At 39.6% G+C, this 20,676-nt stretch overlaps 1 protein-coding gene across 5 annotated transcripts in view; it reads left to right on the top strand.

Moving 5' to 3' along the window:
* BAHCC1 (BAH domain and coiled-coil containing 1) overlaps window positions 1-20,676 on the top strand; it is a 155,267-nt gene that overhangs the window by 16,214 nt on the left and 118,377 nt on the right. For 2 of the 5 annotated variants that reach the window (XM_066586714.1, XM_066586710.1), the window contains exons 1-3: window positions 285-392; window positions 2,044-2,684; window positions 17,993-18,236. In XM_066586714.1, the coding sequence (XP_066442811.1) occupies window positions 18,083-18,236 (154 nt within the window). In that variant the 5' untranslated portion in view covers window positions 285-392; window positions 2,044-2,684; window positions 17,993-18,082. Of the gene's footprint in view, window positions 1-284; window positions 393-2,043; window positions 2,685-17,992; window positions 18,237-20,676 lie in introns of those variants that run through there. The other 3 variants (XM_066586711.1, XM_066586713.1, XM_066586712.1) reach the window with 3 other exon arrangements.

Genomic DNA, 20,676 nt, shown 5'->3' with positions numbered 1-20,676 from the left:
CTTGAATTAGGCGCCTTTGTGCTGCAAGTCTGACCTGCCCCCTCCAGACCTATGATTGGCAACTCAGATCCCCCTTACCTCCCCTCCCTCTGGTCCACCCTTGATTGGCAGCTCCCTCCCCAAGCATTTGATTGGCAGTTCCTATTCCCTGCATTATCCAATAGCGCCGCCTGTTTACGCCAAGAGAACTGCACGAGTTCCTTCTCCAGCGGCCAATGAGACTGGCAGCAGCTCATTAGTATGCGAGAGAGGGGGGCTGCTCCAGCGAGGGGAGGGGGGGGGGGGGGGCTGCAGAGAGGCTCAGGCCGGAAGCACCCAGTCCAGTCACTGCATGCAGAGCCCGGGGAGAGCACTGCGCCCAGCCGCCAGCCCCTGCACCCACTGCACTCACAGTAAGTACCCTGCGCTTCCTTCCAGCATCCCCGGTGACAGATCACTGCCATCACCTTTTATCCTACAATGCCAGCAGATCCCAAATACTAGCGCACTTTTCTCATCTGTGTTACCAAAAGACACATATTTATTATCAATCCCCAAAAATGAGATCCCTGAAAAAAGGAGCTTTATCGATTATCCGCGCTACAGATCGGCCAAGATTGCATCGTACAACACGACAAGAAACTTTTTTTCTCCCCATGACTAAAAATATCTTGTGTAAAAATATCTCTTTCTATAAAGACGACTAAAGATATCTGAACCAATTATTTCTAATCGATCCAATCATCCATAGATTTCTCTTAATAGATCAATAATAACATGCGATGGAAGTACTAGAAGACAAGAAGGTATGAGGCTGCATCTATTCCTGTAAATATTGGCGTCCATAGGGAATATCTTCTTATTTACAAACAAAACTGCAACTAGATATAGATGAAATAAAGAGTCCAATAATATCTATAATTACACATCAGTGCAAGATAATTGTATAATCATACTAGAAATTATGCTTCACATGGAAATCAGCAACATTGTACATTACCATACAAGGGTCCTTGTAAAATGTATCAGTGTGTAAAGAATATATAATACACTGAAATGTACATTATATGGAAACGTCGTCATAAATACAGAATTGCTGCATGGAAAACATTTTCAGCCGGTCCTGGATTCTACAGATAGTCCCAGATCATCATATAACAAGAATAAAACGAATAAAAAAAACAAAAACGCCACAATTTCATATCTATCGTTGTACATAGAATGACGCTAACTGCTCTACAGATAGATACTAAGGTATAATAGGAAGCAGTATTGGCGCAGTGTTGCGCCCTAACGTTGAAATTATTCATATATAGCCCCTATATACCTCCATATATGCATATATACCCGTGTTCAGCGCCCCATCCCCATATACAAAACGTGATGTTTTGTTCTAGCAACCTTTCATTTTAGAACGTTGAGGTTTTTTTTGTTTAGCCAATCATTAACCCGTTGATTACTTGATATCTTTTTTTAAAATTTAATCTATTACATAAAAAATGATTTTTTTTTCTCCCGGTGTCCATTATATGTATCTGTGAGAATAAACACAACTGAGCTAGATGCATGGCACGGCCACAACAATATTTGAGTCTGGGTGAAAAGGCAGCATGGGGGCGTGTTTTTTTAAAATTTATGTTATTTATTTATTTACTCCTAAATATTCCTCTAGAATTCAATGAACCATCCGGCAACTTCTACATTCTTCCTGCTTTTAAAATGTATTTATCTGTAGGGAAGGGTTAGATTAATGTAAATGGGGTTCTGTTTGTGTTTAGACCCCCTCCCCTTGCCTCTTCAACAAGGTAACCTTACCCCCCACCTCCCCAATTGTGTTTAAATCTTCTAATGCTATTCCTATTGTAACATTTATTAACGCTAGACAATGCAGGGAAAATTAAAAAATAAACGTAGAGGACAAAAATATTCAAAAAGAAAAGAATGAAAACATTTTTAGAAAAAAAAATCCACAATAACGTTATTTTTATTTTGTATGTATATAATTATTCAGGCATGTTTGTTAATTAGCCTCTATTCATTAAACATATTTAAAATACTTTGCAGCATTTTCTTCTGCCTTTGGCACAAGGATTGTTTTCCATAATACATATTCTCTCTTGGATTCTTGGGGCACCCATGGACTAAGAGCGCTGAGAATATTTTTCAGGACTGATTTTTTATTTTTTTTTTAGTCTCCTGACAACCAACTCCTCACAAAGAATGGATTTAGGTGGATCAGTGATTTGTTATTGATAAAGTCCTGCAAAGGGGAAGGCAAGATCGTTGTGGTGAAGGGCTGGAACTCCCCAAGAACCTGGATTTTGGATTTCTTCTGGATTTTGGATATTCTTAAGAAGGACACAGCTTCTGCCCACCTATGCCATTTTTCTGCTCAGTAAACCGGTAGTGGACGATATCATTGTCTCAATCTACCTTGGCCTGAAAAAGAACCCTCCATTTCGATTTTCACACTGAAGATTTATTCCTGTGTAATTTATGGGGAGAAAAAAACAAGTTTTGATACTATTTTCCATCTGCTCTTGGACCTGTAGACTAGAATAAAATCCAAAGGCACCGATGTTACAAGGGACTAGTGTCTTCATCAGTCAAGAATTAATCTACAAATGAAGGGAATTTGGCACCATCTCAATCCACATCTGAAACCAAGCAGGAATGTCTACTTTTTGGTGTCACTGCAAATTTAGGTACTCTCTATGGATCTAACCTATTTGTATGAGCCTTTCACTCTATCGCTTGCATTGCTATCTATCTATCTATCTATCTATCTATCTATCTATCTATCTATCTATCTATCTATCTATCTATCTATCTATCTATCTATCTATCTAGCATAATGCGTGTATGTGTGTGTGTGTTCACATTATTATTGAATTACACCTTTTATACAATCTTCAGTAGACAGATTTTTGTTTTTTTCACTGGAAACCGTTGACTGCTGGGAGAGCCCCAGCCATGATATGCTTGCAAGGAAGGAAAGGGGTGGGGGTGGGGAGCTGATCTTTCAATACTCAGTAATTGCAAAGCAGGGGATTTTAAGGAAAACAGCAAGAACACAATAGATTAAGATTTCAGACCAAGGAGGGGTGGAGGAAAATCCTTTTGTAAAACAAAAGGGTGAAACTATTTTTTCCCCCAAGTTTTGCATATATTGTGTTTTCTGTTAGTGCTGTATGGTATGCATTTGTTGTATACAGTTGACAGTGTGCGGCTGTATTGTGTGTATATGAATATATGTTGTAGCACAGTGTGTATTGTGTACTGTGTATATATGTGTGTGTATGTATGAATAGCATGACAGTGCATGGTTATTACATATGATGTATGTATAACTGTGTGTACTATAAAATAATACATATATAAATATAGTAGTGTAGTATATTAATGTGAGTGTAATATAAATGTATATATGCTGAAACTATGCATGTCTACTATATTATGTGTGTGAGTAAAATATTTATTACTAAACATATCATATAGGAATGCAAATAATGCACACATCATAAAAAAATACACTGATATGTTTATAATATATATATATATATATATATATATATATATATATATTCTGCATAAATATTATAGCAGTGTATTATATTATGCGGAGTATGTTACTCGTTTGTGTGTGTGTATAATGATGTCAGTATATATTGTAGTGTATTTATATTATGTGTATTAATAATCTATATATAGTGGCAACGTATTTCACAGCACTTACATAATCATTAATCAGTCATTACAGAGTGACAAACTAATCGACAATTCAAACAATAGGAGAGGGTCCTTACGAGAGTTTGCAATGCAGCTAGATATATCTGTAAATTTAGTAAATGTGTGTTGCATTATGGTGTCTATATTTATAGTAGTGTGTGATTGTATTATGATGCCTAAATATATACTGTATGGTATGCATTTATTAGGAACAGTCACATTGGCACATATAATGAACACATGACATAATATAATAACCACACACATAGCATACCATTTATACATATGGCACACACACATACTATATCATATCATGGCACAAACATACACCATAATACTATAACCACACATATTATTATATATACAATTTATAGCACACACACACAGAATTGTTATGTACACACAAATACATAATACTATAACAGCCACACACATTAACCTATATGCATATAGTAGTTCGATATAGACATACTAAATATATTATATATATATATATATATATATATATATATATATATATATATATATATATATGTGTGTGTGTGTAAAATATTACACACAAACACATACAATTATTATTACTGTTATTATTATATCAGTCCACATCCTTTCTTACTTCTCTGTGCTGGTGCAGGCTGACTATGTATCTTCAAACAGTATCTATGTGTTATTTTGCATTGACAATCCGTGTCTATGGGAGACACACACTCTCTTTATTTCCACTGTGCACTATTAAATATTAATACAATGCAGTTTGAGGATCCTACAGAGATTACATTCTCACTGACAGGGAAGTGTCACTTTAGATCAACTTGCACAATTACAAAGACAACCCCCTCCTTTTTGTCGTTGATCTAGGTGGACCCTGTGATATAGCAGGTAATAATCAGTATTATTAATGTAACTTACAGGCCAGGCCATAATATATCTTGGTTTATATAGAAAGGTGTGGACTGAATGTTCTTCTCATAGATTTTTCCTGCTGGTGCCAGGTCTCCATAGAGCTGGTGTGCTGGACCTATGTACCTGTATCTTTTTAGATGACTTTTCCTATAGAATAGTATGATGCCTTCTTCGTCCGATCCTGATAACAATGAATAATTACAGTACAGCTCTTGTCATTGCATGGTCTTCTATTGTCTAGTGTCCGCATACCTTGTACAAGTCCTTGTCCTACCTAATATGTTGTATAGTCAGCACTTGCTGCATGTATATGAATGATTGGTAATATGCATAATATATAAAAATATCCTTTGCAAAACTAATATGGCAAATCTGCCCAGGATCATAATTGCTGCACTGATTCCTCCATCCAGCTGTGTATAAAGCTTTGTCTTAGCTGATTCCATTAATCCATAGCCTTGTATTATCCCCTATGTCTGAAAAGTAAGAAAAATAGCTTTCACTGACATGGAGTGATTGCACTGCAGGGGTATGGCGACCAATATATGTATGATACCCTATAGAGAATGTTGATGTTTGTTCACAGCTGCAGCACACAGTGAGTTAATATGAAGCTTTTGTTTTGTGGGGTGTTATCTTAGCTGGTCAGTTAATTTCATCTTTGGCTTTAGCATAGTGGGGATATCAGTTAATGAGGCCTTATTTGAGTTTCATTTTCATAGCAAATAAAAAATACAAAAGGGGTGTCTTAGCACAAGCAGAATCCCCTCCCCCCCCCCCAATAATTTGTTTTGTGGTAATATACTTTAAATCTTAACCCTTAGCTGTAACCTAAATTGTTTCTTTTTATTATCAGAGAGCTGTCATTAATATACCTTGTAATATTACAATAAGATTTAGTTTTAAAAATCGAACCGTCTCATGTAAAAACACAATTTTATTTTTTGCAATATCATCTTTTTGGCATATGGTTAGCTATTAGGTTTTCTTTCTTTTTTTTCAGCTTTGACTAGTCTCACATGAAAATTAGCATTACCAAAATCACACTACATGTAATAGATTAGATGATGTGTTTAGTCTACTACTGGGTGCAGAAAGGACAAGTAAGAAGTAAAAAATGAAAGAAATCGTATTTTCCAGTAATAAAGCAATTTAAAAAAAGCTTTATTTTTTTAGGAAATTAAAGAAAAAAACAAAAACGTAAATATTGTTTGTAAAGCTAGAATTACTCTCCAAGGTGTTTTATCAATAAAAAAAAGAAAAAGTTGCAAAATCTTACTTCATTCCCCCAATATTTTGGGGAATAATGTCGTTATCCAATCTTTTGTAAATGCAAAGCTACATTTTTAATACATTTTTAAAATATTTATTTTTATTATATTTGCATAATTATTGATTGTATGTGTATTTGTGTTTTCTCATTAAAAATTCAAAGGTCAGACTCCCCGTGTATCTAGGGTATATTTTCCCATTGCTCTTACAATGATGTAAGTGGTAAGATTATAAAAATGAGTATTGGAAACAGCTGGATATGTCCCAGAAGTGCATTTTGGACCAGTCCCATAGTAAGACAGCCTGGATGGAGGGAGAGGTGCGCAGGCCTGGCTTATGGAGGCAGCCTGGTGAAATATTGCACAGTAACAATGCAGTAATTGTTCTGTATTCCCTGACAAGTGGGCACTAATAGACAAATGGCACATAAATAAGAGTGATCTTGGAAACAGGACAACACCATGTAATGTATACAATATTTTCAATTCACTCATCAGTTCTGTATTATTTGAGCCCTTGGTTTGGGCTGTCATCGTGTCCATGTTCGCTGTTGTTCTGGTGTCATCATGTAAGGATGTGAGATTAGTGATTTAACGTGGGAATGGAGCATGTGCATGTATGTATGTATTTTTGGTCTATGTAATGGTTATTGCAGGTCTGAGAATACCCCAGTATACCACTACACATATTTTTTGCCTCGGGATCCTTTTTCTGTATTGTTTTATTTTGGATATTTAAACCATTTCGTAGTTTTAATATTTTTATTAATATTTAAAATACTTTTTTTTAGAATCTTTCACATATCAGTGCCTCTGTAGAACACATTTTTTTTTTATTTTGTATTTATCATAAAAGTAATTAGAAGATTTCATATGTAGTATTTTTTTTTATGACCCGGTATATAGATCTAGATTTAAACAATGCTAGAATTTTTTAGGAACATTCAACAATCTATGCAAGCAACTTCACTGTCTTTAGATAACAGGTCAAAATGTAACAAACTGGTAGGGTGTACATTTCCCCTTAGAATGTTTTTTTTTTGGTTATGCTGTAAATTTATGTAAATTTAATGGGTGGTAAAATATTTGGTAATTTTGTTCAGAATTTTACCTTGACTGCACCCGGATTAGTCTTACTAACCATAATCGTCTTGCGGCCCTTTCACATAGTCGTTATATTTCAGCGTTTCACAGCTAAAAATGTTAAAAATTCCACACCAAAATCATTTGTAAACTTGTGGGTAATGGGAGTGGAAATCCACAGCAGCAGATTTAGCTGCGTTCTTAGCTGCAGAATGTGGAAATATTGCGCTTGTGTGAAAGGGCCCTCATGGTATACGTTTGTTCATTATGATCCTTGAGGACCTTGTCTTGTGTGTCCATTCTATTGTATGTGGGTAGTTAATGTGGACACAGCTTGCATTGTTACACAGAATCAAGCTTGGTGGAAGAAAATCAGGTTGACCATACAAGAATCCAATAATACAGATTTTTAAAGGACATATCTACCTGGTGTGAAATTAATTGATCTCAATTCCAGTTGGCCGAGTGTGATTTTCACAGATCAGATCAGTCCAACCAGTTGATCAGAAATTGGATTAGTTTAAGTGGAATCCATATGTGGCCAAACCACATATATAAGTAGATTGCAGGCATGAGACAGTTGGCAGATGAAAATGTCCTGATACAATTTGAAGTCTTATGATGATGTCATGAGTTGTCCACTGTGTGGCACTGTTCAATGACGTTCTATATCAAAAATTGCCTATTCTTTACCTTTAAGACAGTGTAATCCACACATTGGTTACTGGTTAGTTAATATGTTAATTTAGCCTAGTAAATATATTAATTATTTGTTGCCTTATACCAATCAGTGTTTGGGCTAACTCAGACAGACGTATGTCTGCCGCATGATTAGCATGTATTTTTATGCATTTATTGCACAGTACGCAGCAAATACGCATTCAACATGCATATTTTAAACACCCGTAGCCTAGAACGGGTGTATTAAGCACCAAAATAGGACATGCTATGTTTTTTTTCAGGCAGGTCTGAATAGCTCAATTTTAAATCAATGGGCTTTTAGAAATACTTGCATAATATGCAGCAAAGAAATACTCATTTGAGTGAACCCTTAGATACTCTTGAAAAGGAGTCTTCTTCTCTGGGCAATCCATTTTTTGCTACATGGGTCCCCAGTCATAAACTGATTGTGTCCCTCTACTGGTTCACCCAGTAATCAGCTATATTCAATAGAGCAATTTGGTAGCAAGTGTTCAATTTCCCTGCAGCGCCACTGCTGGGGAAATGAGGTATTACATAGTTCTCATTGAAACCAATGGGCTATCTCTGTCATGTATGGATGCGTTGACTCCTACAAAGTGAGATTTTTGGTAGCCATTCTCTATTCTTGCTACCTTTTGGGTTTCTTGAATGGGTGATACGTCTATTAACTGAGAACCAGACTCTTTGGTCTATAGATGTTGTTTTACATTGATAAGCTAAGCAAAATGGGCACTACCTCCTGATAACATATACAAAAAACACTTCTAGAATAAGTCAACATCTTTATCTATGTGGGGCATACTCTGGGTAAGCACAGTTTATAATATACTCACCACTAGGTAAAGAGTCCTGGGAAGGCTGCCAAGGCCTAAGCTTAAAGGGACACTGAACCTTTAGTCTATCTTATCTCTGTTTACTGTATTTTTGAATGTTATCTATTGGTACCTGGGAGCAGACAGGGGAGAGGCTCACTATAGTATTCCTCAATGGGATTAATAGCAGGAAGTAACCAAAAATGTGGCTTTTGGAGTGGGGAGAAGAGTTTTGAATGTGATTACGTTCGGAGATCTGAAATGGAAATGTCGCCTCATTATGTACCCTATATATGGGGTTCCTGTACTGTTCTCCGAGTACCTTGGTTGTGTAACAGAAGTAGCTGAGCCAATATGGTGTCACCCTTCCCTCAAGGTGGAATTCCCTGTGGACTGGGATATCCATGTACTGGAGCTTACTACATAATACCGCCAGAGTATGTACTTTCTCTTATAAGAAATTCTAAGCTTGTCTTATTTATGATTGTTGTTACTGATCCCTCCCAGGGGACCAAGAGTGGGATCAATCTCATATCACAACACATTTATTAAGAAGTATCTGTTTTCTGTGGCAGATACCAGGTCTGTGCAGAGTCATTTTGATAACCTTAACTTGTATAACTCTAGTTTTGCTCGTGTGTGTTTTTAAAAGATATCATGAAAGATGCTTAGTTTTTTGGAATACGTAGTTCAGGGCTCCTACTCACACACAATGTTTTTTTTAAACACTTGAAAGAAATGCCATGATTTTCATGTATTTTTTTTATTGTTTTTTTTATCAAGTGTGTTTGGTGGTTTTTTAAAAATGTTTTTATTTGTAACATTTTAAACAAACATTTTTTTCCTGACTTTTTGAGGTCGCATAGAAAAGCCTAAAGGAAAAAAATGCATGGAGAAACGCCATTCGTAAACATGCTGCATTTTAAAGAAGAGAAAATAAAAAATAATCCCCAAAATGCAGCAAAAAATGTTTTCGGCCTAAAAAAAAAAAGTTCTTAAAAACATTAAAAAACAGAGCAAAGTGTTGTGAATCTGGCATAAAACTAATATCTGTGAATGCTATGCAAGTAACCCCTTCCCTCTTAGTATGTCAAACAACGCTGAACGTATCTTATCACATGGGTCAGGGCGCCTCTTCACATCACGCTCGGCGGGCTATCCTCTTGTAATATCCGGTGTAGTTTTTTTCTTACTTGTCTTTTCCCAAGTGGATCCATTCATAGATCCATAGGTTTTCATTGGGGTCCCATCATGTTTAGAAGTGAGTTTTTGTTTCCGTTGGCAAGTTTCTGTCAGGATCTGTTTTTTTTTAACACGATAGACAAACGGAGATTGTCTTATTTTTGTGTCCTATTGAAGAAATGAATCCTGGACTATTAATTTTTTACATTGAAGTGTATGGCAAAAGAATATTCTAGGATGGGTATCCTGTTGAAGTCATCTGTTTTGAAGTCCATTTTTCTCCACTATACCAACAGTTTAAGGGGCAGTTCACATGTGTGTTGGAGGTCCTAGTTGGAGTCTGCATTGTAGGTCCATTGCAAAATCATGGTAATATGCCTGATGGCTTGCTGGATGCTCGATGGACCCCATTACAGTCAACGGGGTCTGTTGAGTGCCGTTCATGTCAGTTAGTTGCTGGACCCAGCACTTGTGTTGTTTACTTTGTCTGGCTCCTTTGATGGAGCCCAATGATGGAAACGCCTTGCACAGGTGTGAACAGTCCTGAAACGAATACATGTAAGAATTCTATGAAACGGATGCAAGTTGATAAAACAGATCTGTCAAAAAAGAAGCTGCTGTTCTTAACCCTTTCCAATCCAATTTCTATCCTGGTTTTCCTAGGGGGCTTACTTTTTTTCTGCTGTTATACAATGGCGCTATCTGCTGGCTAAAGCCAGTACTGCATGAGGTGACACATTGAGTAGGCTCCGGCAGCAGAGAGGCTGGCAATATACAGTAAGAGAACCCCGACGGACGTCTTCAAACATCGGAGCTGTGCAGCCCTAAATCATAATGTCTTTAGACGTCAGACAGTGGAGTGGAAAGGGTTAAAAAGGTTCCTGCACATTTTTTAATAGATTCAAAAAATAAATAAAAATGTCACATGATACATAAATGTGTTGCGATCCTAGCCTAAACATGATATTCTCAATATTTTAAAGTTAACTTTATTTTATTTTTTTTACAATTCTTTTTGTAAGGAAAAATAAGTAGGAGGGTTTGTAGATCTTAATTTTTATTTAATTTTAATCATTTTTAGAAGAGGTAACCACTTCAATATGTATACGGTTTCTGGGAACAATGAACCGTCAATAACATACCGATAGTTAATATTGGTGGGCCTAAAATTGTTAAAATTGTGAGATTATATTGTGGTTTGACGGTATTACCTCTTTAAGTTGACACTGGACTCGTGAGCAGTGACCTATGACCCATGATCACCTTACACGGAGATCATCTATCATTGGGAGAAGCTACGGGTGGAAGAGGGCCACTGCAGGGAAGGTATATATAGCATTATATATTGGCCATAAAGATGTAATACATGAATGTGCCGTGTCCGTTATAGCTGCTGTTTGTTAGTGGCTCTGAGAAATGGCTAGTAGAGAGGGGCCCAGGCCATATGTTATGGCTAGAATTATTCATACGTAGGGTGGGTCTGGTGCTTTTCTCTAATGCAGCATGCCAAGTATTTTCAGGCATTTTTTTTAATAGACCTCTCTATAGGAATACAATGCCTCAAAGTCTCAAAGGCTGAGAAAAATGCCTTAAAGGGGTTGTCCCGCGCCGAAACGGTTTTTTTTTTTTTCAACCCCCCCCCGTTCAGCGAGAGACAACCCCGATGCAGGGCTTAAAAAAGAACACCGCACAGCGCTTACCTGAATCCCCGCGCTCCGGTGACTTCTTACTTACCTGCTGAAGATGGCCGCCGGGATCTTCTCCCTCGGTGGACCGCAGGGCTTCTGTGCGGTCCATTGCCGATTCCAGCCTCCTGATTGGCTGGAATCGGCACGTGACGGGGCGGAGCTACCAGGAGCCGGTCTCTGGCACGAGCGGCCCCATTCAGAAAAGAAGAAGACCGGACTGCGCAAGCGCGTCTAATCCGGCGATTAGACGCTGAAAATTAGACGGCACCATGGAGACGAGGACACTAACAACGGAACAGGTAAGTGAATAACTTCTGTATGGCTCATAATTAATGCACAATGTATATTACAAAGTGCATTAATATGGCCATACAGAAGTGCTGAACCCCACTTGCTGCCGCGGGACAACCCCTTTAAAGTATGTTTTCCAATAGAAGTAGTTCTTGGGAAACGTAGACAACCATCCGTATAACACTAACTGTGCCTTTAGCCATCTTCTTACTCATTTCTGCTCCAAATTCTGTACTCCTGTGACTGTTACATTTAGTATTTTTAGGGCAAAATGGATAGTTCAGCACAAGCCCCCCATGTTACCACCCAATTTGTTATCCAAAACTGCAATTCCCAGGTTCATGCTGCTCTCTCCGGTTCACATGGGGCATCCAGAAGACACTGGCCATGTTCGCCCTGTGTAGTTTGGACAGCACATATTCTAACATTTCAGACACCGCTATTGAAAATTACAAGGAGCAATTATGCATGTTTCTTCTTAGTGCAAGATGGACTACAGGGGGACGTATCTAGTGACAGCCGTTCTTAAACAATAGTGGCAAAAGGGGTATTTTACATTTTGTTTTCTTTCTACGTGAACATTTTGGGTACTTCCATTCTCTGTCTGGCATGCGCATTTTTAAGTATTATAGTATGAAATAGGATTTGCTGTGGGAATACATCTTTAATAGATATTTAATACTCAACATAAGCTTCACCTGCTAGTTGTCCATTCAGACATTAGAATGTTGTTTTCTAAAAGTCCTCAAGATGTCTTTTTATGGTTCTCAATATGTGAGGCTTTTTAAACTTTCAGCATTACAGTCAAAACCCCTGTCTTCAGTACGCGCAACCAACCAATCAGTGAGCCATGATGAGGCCACCTTTGAGAATCCTCTATGTATTCGACTGAACATGTAGACCGTATACTATCTACTATCTGATTGTTGGACTACAGATCTTTTGTGTAGCTGGTGTCTCACATGTGGGGGCAGGCCTTGTGGTCAGTGTTTTTTGGGTGTCAGAAATGGTCAATAGTGGATCATAAAGTCAAAGGAAGGAGTTAAAGGGGTTGTCCCGCGAAACAAAGTGGGGGTATACACTTCTGTATGGCCATATTAATGCACTTTGTAATGTACATCGTGCATTAATTATGAGCCATACAGAAGTTACTCACTTACCTGTTCCGTTGCTGGCGTCCCCGTCTCCATGGTGCCGTCTAATCTTCAGCGTCTAATCGCCGGATTAGACGCGCTTGCGCAGTCCGGTCTTCTCCCTTCTGAATGGGGCCGCTCGTGCCGGAGAGCGGCTCCTCGTAGCTCCGCCCCATCATGTGTGCCGATTCCAGCCAATCAGGAGGCTGGAATCGGCAATGGACCGCACAGAAGACCTGCGGTCCTCCGAGGGTGAAGATCCCGGCGGCCATCTTCACAAGGTAAGTAAGAAGTCACCGGAGTGCGGGGATTCGGGTAAGTACTACCCGTTTTTTTTTTTTTATCCCTGCATCGGGTTTGTCTCGCGCCGAACGGGGGGGCTATTGAAAAAAAACAAAAACCCGTTTCGGCGCGGGACAACCCCTTTAAGGATATACTATTAAATGCTGTGGTAGTCATGAGTCTGGTGGTGGTGGGACACAAACACCATGCAAAAGGAGCTCATATAATATATGGGAGTTACTGGGCTGATCTAGTGTTCTTTGGAATAGTAAATTCTTTAAGTTATTAGTCCCAAGATAAGCTTCCCGATATTCCATCTAGGGATATCATAAATTATATAGAGTCCAAGTACCATATCCCCATAGGACTTTCAGTCAGTTCTCTTTAATATAAGAACGATTTGCATTATGTTATAAACCTCTCTTTCCAGAACCTACAGAGTTTGTGCTCAACTTTCGTGCAAGATTTCTGTTTCCGGCTGCATGTAACACCCAATGGCCTTTTCACATTGCAATAATTAGTGTAGTTAATGTCGATTACGTTTAAACTAATAGTTGCAGTCCATATCATGAATAAGTCAGAGGTGACCATTTTCTTGTATCTTTCTTCTAATTGGAAGACTCAGCTTACATATAGATACAATTTCCTTCTGCAACATTCCATTTTTGTCTCATTTTTTTAACCTTATTTTGAACTTTTCTGCTGTTCACGTTTTAACTGTGTCCATGCCTGGTTGGTTGGCAGGGTTGCCAACCAGCCAAAAATTCCTGGCCGATCTGTAAAAGCAGGGGACTTTTTCTAGTGTCTGTGAAAAAAAAATGTGTCGGTGAATTTTTTTGAGGCTGGTAGTACTTGAGCAGTTCATCATGACTGTAAGGGCTCCCTCACATGCGGGTACGTCTCCCATGTTTTTCACACGCTTAAAATGCATAGTACACAGCAATTGCCTTTAGAAACTATTCAGCCCCTTGGGGGTTTTTCCTATTTTGTTGTTTTACACACTGGAATTAAAATTTATTTTTTTGAGGGGGATTGGCTGTCCCGTGTGGAAGGGATTTTTGACAAATCTTGTCCACATGGTTGGCTAACACAGGGATTAGCGGCAGCAGGCGGATTTGCCACAGCGAAATTCCGCCTGGAATTTCTGCAGCAAATCCGCCCTGCGTGAACCCAGCCTAATGAGAAGTGCCCGAGTGGGCAATGATTTTTATTCTGGATGAAACTGAACAACGAGTGAGAACCTCATGATTCCCACTCTCCGTTCAGTCCTATGCCCGCGCTTAAATGGAATGATTATCATTCAATTTCGTTCGTTTGAAAGATTTTCTGAATCATAATAGTTCTGTGTAAACAGGGCCGTACAGATTTATCACTCAGCAGAGTTACTGTTATAAATCTGGTGCATCTAAAGATTAAAGGGGTTGTCCCGCGAAACAAAGTGGGTCTATACACTTCTGTATGGTCATATTAATGCACTTTGTAATGTACATCGTGCATTAATTATGAGCCATACAGAAGTTATTCACTTACCTGTTCCGTTGCTGGCGTCCCCGTCTCCATGGTGCCGTCTAATTTTCAGCGTCTAATCGCCAGATTAGACGCGCTTGCGCAGTCCGGGTCTTCATCTTTTCTGAATGGGGCCGCTCGTGCCGGAGAGCGACTCCTTGTAGCTCCGCCCCGTCACGTGCCGATTCCAGCCAATCAGGAGGCTGGAATCGGCAATGGACCGCACAGAAGCCCTGCGGTCCACCGAGGGAGAAGATCCCGGCGGCCATCTTCAGCAGGTAAGTAAGAAGTCACCGGAGCGCGGGGATTCAGGTAAGCGCTATCCGGTGTTCTTGTTTAACCCCTGCATCGGGGTTGTTTCGTGCCGAACGGGGGGGCTGTTGAAAAAAAAACAAACCCGTTTCGGCGCGGGACAACCCCTTTAAGTTTGCCTTGTGTGATTAGACAGTGTTAGTAAATCTGCCCCATAGTGTTTTCCATGATGGCTAAGCAGTTTGGTTTTTAGTTTAACCTGAGCAGAGAACTTTCTTCCATGTGTTTGAGGAGTCTGCCACAGGCTGTTTGGTGAACTCCAAATGTATTTTCTTATGTCTTTGGGCTCATGTCCATGACCGTGTTTTCATCGCATATTACGGCACGGCTGCGTGATACGCGGTGAATGGAGTCAATGAACCTGCAGCGTTTTACCCATACGTTTGTTCTCGTGAGCCTTTTATGCAACTTTTCTTTCTGACCGCCCTTCCATAATGCCCCACTTTGGAGTGCATAGCATATAGTGGTCCTATAGACAGATAATTTCATCTCCGCTGTGGATCTTTGGAGCTCCTTCAGAGTTATCGTTGGTGTTTTTGTTGACTCTCTGATTAATACCCTCCTTGTCCAGTCTATGAATTTTGGTGGGCAGCCTTCTCTTACCAGGTTTGTAGCTCTGCCATATTCTTACCATTTTGGAGATCTGTGGAATGTTCAAAGTTTGGGGTGTTTTATATAACTCAACTCTCATCTACACTTCTCCACAACTTTGTCTCTGACATGTTTCTAGAACTCTTTGGTCTTTATGTTGCTTAGTGGTGTTGCAGACTTGGGGGCCTTTCAGAAGAGGTGTATTTAAAGTGACATTATGGTCATTTAACACTACGATTCCTCACAGGGGAATATTGTTCAACTAATTATGTGACATTTTAAGTCAGTTGGTTGAACCAGACCTTATTATGGGTTCTATAGCAAATGGGATGAATATGTACTCACAACTTTTCCCTTTTTTATTTATTGTTTAAACAAGGTGTTTATTTCATTCAACTGAAACAATTCTGATAACTTTGTTAGGTAAAATCTGCGTCTTTGATTCCAGGTTGTCATGCAACAGTTTCACGTGTGTGTGTGTGTGAGCGTGTGTAAAAAAGCTTAGAAACCATCGAAAAGTTTTAGTTGACTACTGAAAGTATCATAAACTAGTGCTTCTTTTTTTACTGTCATGAATTGTGAGTGGCCTGATAGTTTGGGGGCATTTATTAAGAATTAGGATTTTTTTTGAATTTTTGTGTTTTGTAGTATTTTTAATTATTAGTTCTAGCAAGAAAAAAAAAATATTTGTCAAACATAGTGGTATGTATTGCCTTGATGATGTAGAGAGCACACTTGTTATATAAGTTAACACAGACTGTAAGTCAAGCAGCATCTATCTATGGACACCAATGAATAAAAGTGTTTACCAAATGTTATAGAATGGCTACCCTAAAAATAAGTGATTTATTTAGTTCTAAAATTTCTTGGCTCCTAAAGACGTGCTCATGCCACGGACTGGAAGGATGGCATGCACTTGTTCTTTGCATTTAATGTCTGCACATTCCCATTAGTAACAGAGTCAGAGTCCGTTTTATGGTTCACATTACTAGTTGGGATAGTTTGAAGCCAGTCTTTGGGCCTTCATTCCTTAAACTGTATTTGCCCTGGAGGTGGCAGTGATGGTGGAGAGCTTGTGATATATACTCATGTCTATCCCTACCACTGTTAATATTATGGGGTTTTCTGTGAATGTAATATTTAAAATACAGTATATAATTTTATTTAGTGGTTGATTTCAGTAATTAGCTCAATATATTACTGTCTTGGGCCTAAAAACGGGAAAGAAATATTAAGAAAAAAAACTTGACATAAAGAAATTCCTAAGGGCTCATTAGAGTTAATTAAAATATGGGAACCATTTTTTTGATATTTTGCTCCTGTGCAGCTATGTGATCCCTTGAAGATACTCTCTACACCAATGTCCATACCTACAAATCCACATTTGGTGATAGGAAATCACTTAAAGGAGATGTCCCGAGGCAGCAAGTGGGTCTATACACTTCTGTATGGCCATAATAATGCACTTTGTAATGTACATTGTGCATTAATTATGAGCCATACAGAAGTTATAAAAAGTTTTATACTTACCTGCTCCGTTGCTAGCGTCCTCGTCTCCATGGAGCCGACTAATTTTTGGCCTCCGATGGCCAAATTAGCCGCGCTTGCGCAGTCCGGGTCTTCAGCAGTCTTCTATGGAGCCGCTCGTGCCAGAGAGCGGCTCCGTGTAGCTCCGCCCCGTCACGTGCCGATTCCAGCCAATCAGGAGGCTGGAATCGGCAGTGGACCGCACAGAAGAGCTGCGGTCCACGAAGGTAGAAGATCCCGGCGGCCATCTTCAGCAGGTGAGTATGAAGACGCCGGACCGCCGGGATTCAGGTAAGCGCTGTGCGGGTGGTTTTTTTAACCCCTGCATCGGGGTTGTCTCGCGCCGAACGGGGGGGGGGGTTAAAAAAAAAAAAAACCCGTTTCGGCGCGGGACATCTCCTTTAAGGTCACCATATAGTCTCTTTTGAGTATGCATACTAAAGGCCCATTTAGACGGGACGAGTGTCGGGCAAACTATGCCGGACACTCGTCCCTGCACATACTTGCTGTCATGCACCTGCACAGGAGCTAGTATCGTTGGCTCACAGCAGGAAGGCTGGAGAAAACTTATCTCCTTCTGCTCCCTCGCCGCTCTCGATTGACATAACATAGCGGATGTTCAGTACTGAACAGCTGCTATTTACACTGGGCGATCAACTCATCGTCCATCGTTTATGCTGCATAAATGATGGACAACGAGCTGATCGCTTATCATGCAGTGTAAATAGCAGCCGTTCGGTACTGAATAGTTGTTATGTTATGTCAATAGAGAGGGGCAGGGGAGAGCGAGGAGAGAAATCTCCATCAGCCTCCCCGCTGGCCTTTCTGTGAGCGAGCCAGTGATACCCCGTGCGAGGATACACAGGGACAAGTGTCAGGCATCGTTTGCCCGACATTCATCCTGTGTAAATGGGCCTTAAGTTGACATTGTTATCTGTAGACTATTCTAGGGCAGGGTTTGTATGTCACTTTTAATATCCTTTTGTTTTTGTCTCCTATAGAGAATGATACCGGAGCTTCAAGAGGAGCCCGGCAAGGATCCCGGGAATTCCCACTAAACAGTGCTGCCCTATATTTCACTCCCTCTCGTGATGGACGGCCGGGAGTTTGTTCCCCCTCCTCACTTGAGTCACCGCGGAGCTGGCCGAATGAATCCACCTGCAGGCCACAGTGCAGTGCAGCATCCCGGACACTTCCAGGCCACCAAATACTTTTCCTCACCCCTCCCAATGGCAACTCACACTGGTAAGTGCCTTCTTCTTAAATTATAATGTACACTGTATGAGGATGGGGGGATATTAATGGAAGAATTCATGTGTTTCTATACAAGAATCCAAATCCTTAAGACTGTGTTTCCCATTCATTCCTGAAAATGAAGGGGCTTCAGTGCTAGCTGAGCAATCTTTCCTCTTCATTGTTTTACTCGCACAATAGCCTAATGAGGCCGACTACAGCTTTCTGCACAGTCAAATAGCCAGGGGTACTGAGGTGGAGGGAAAGCCTACAAAGGGATGAAGCACTAAATCAGCAATACATCCCCCTCATTTTCAGGATCAGTTGAGGATTTACAGTAGTCGGACCCTTACTGATCATAAAGTGATGGCACATCTTAGTAAAATTCTACGAAGATGGGAAAACCTTTTTAACATGCCCATACAGGTTACTGGAGAGACAGAAGAACCCCTCTGATTTCAGCAGGACTGGGCAAATATCTAATGTGAATGATGGTCTTCCAACTCTTCCCTGGTGGCCGATGCCAAAGAAAAGAAGGATCAGGCATGTTGATTCCAACACACCCAATATTTTTATTCCCATAGGAGATAAGCCCCAAACAAAGATGTCAAAAGTGGCTTATTCTCCTCTCCCCATAGAAAATGCATGCATTCTCAGCTCAGCTGCACATGCTCGTGTATGGTGGAGTAGAGAGGAATAGTTGTTGGTCAAATGTCCATCCACGGGTATAGTATATTTATCTTGACAACCTGGCTCATGTGTCATTGAGCAAAATTTCACTTGTATCAACAAATGTTTATTGATTACAAATGACTTTGGTATTGTCATAGAAGGAAAACAAAATGGCATTTTGCAAAGTTGCTTAAGCATCTTTGCCTTCGTTATCTTTCTAAGTAGCTTTTGGCACCCTCCAACAATTTTAATTCGAATTTCTCTATTTCTTATTTTTAATGACTTTTTTAATTTTTACTTTTTGTTATATTCCAATATTTGCTAGACTTCCTTTTAGTTATCAATCTTGCAAGTTTGACAGTCATATCTAAATAGAACCATTGCATTCAATGGTATCAAAATCACAAGACAAAGTTGCAGGAAGTGCCTATGGAGAACAGGGTTTCAGTGAAGACTGAACCCCTTATGTTATTGGCTTCGTTCTTGATTACAGGGTCCCACTTCTCAATAGGCATTATAACATTCTCTCCATCTCTTGTGCCTTTACATTTTAAGTACCACCTATGTCTACTAGGGACGGTGTTAAAGTTATTATGTTTCTGTATGTGCAGCTGCTTAGTGATGCTGTGATTATAAGAGCTCTGCTATGGTGGCCCAAATAATAGATTTGGGATAGGAAGGGCTGGGCTTGTGCTCTTGGACTATCAAAAAACCCTCAAACCTGACAATTTGTTAATGGATGTATAAAATAACACCACCTAAAACTGAGCAAATCAGTGACCCATAATTTATACTTATTAGGTTGTCGAGGTGCCTATCTAGACTCATGCAAGGGCAAAGGTTTTTCAATATAATTGCGTATGTACAGCATTTATTACACGCCTATAGAGAACAATAGGGAACAATTAAACATAATGCGTGGTAAAATAGAACCTGCTGCGTTCCTTTTTACATTCTTATTATACACCATGTATATATGCAAGTGTGAATGGATTGGTGAAAATTGACTTTATTCACCGCGTATTATGCGCATACATCACGCCCGTATTACGCTGTTAAATTACGCTCGTACGAGCCTGGCCTAACTCTTTGAGAGAGGAAAGAAAACCTCTGTCATAAAATCCTGGTCCTTTATTGCGTATAGTAGTTACCGTCTCACTGCCTCCCACAATACATTAATGTTCACAAATCTAACCAAAGGGTCCACTCGCTTTCCACATTAATTCCATTATCTCTTTTTATAGCCTCATTCTTATTACCCAGCAAAATAGAGGACTCCATAATATTCAATGCCAGAACTAGTATCAATGTCAATAAAGATATTTATGGAAAATTAAGATAATGGCTCAAAAGAGTTTCTATATGTTCAGGTAGATCCCTACACACATTTCTAATGTCTATGGTGGGGACTTAACCCTTTACTGTAGGCCTGTCCAGATATACTTTATGATTAGAGATGAGCGAGCAGCAAAATGCTCGGGTGCTCGTTACTCGAGTCGAACTTCCCGCAATGCTCGAGGGTTCGTTTCGAGTAACGAACCCCATTGAAGTCAATGGGCGACCCGAGCATTTTTGTATGGGACCTATGCTCCGCTAAGGTTTTCATTTGTGAAAATCTGGGAAATTCAACAAAGTGATGGGAACGACACAGCAACGGATAGGGCAGGCGAGGGACTACATGTTGGGCTGCATCTCAAGTTCCCGGGTCCCACTATTAAGCCACAATAGCGGCAAGAGCGCCCCCCCCCCCCAACAATTTTTACTTCTGAAAAACCCTCAT

Source organism: Eleutherodactylus coqui, chromosome 13, assembly GCF_035609145.1.
Source record: "Eleutherodactylus coqui strain aEleCoq1 chromosome 13, aEleCoq1.hap1, whole genome shotgun sequence".
In the NCBI taxonomy this organism is placed as follows: Eukaryota; Metazoa; Chordata; class Amphibia; order Anura; family Eleutherodactylidae; genus Eleutherodactylus; species Eleutherodactylus coqui.
Note: the sequence above shows the minus strand (reverse complement) of the source record. Positions and strands in the feature narration are given on the sequence as shown.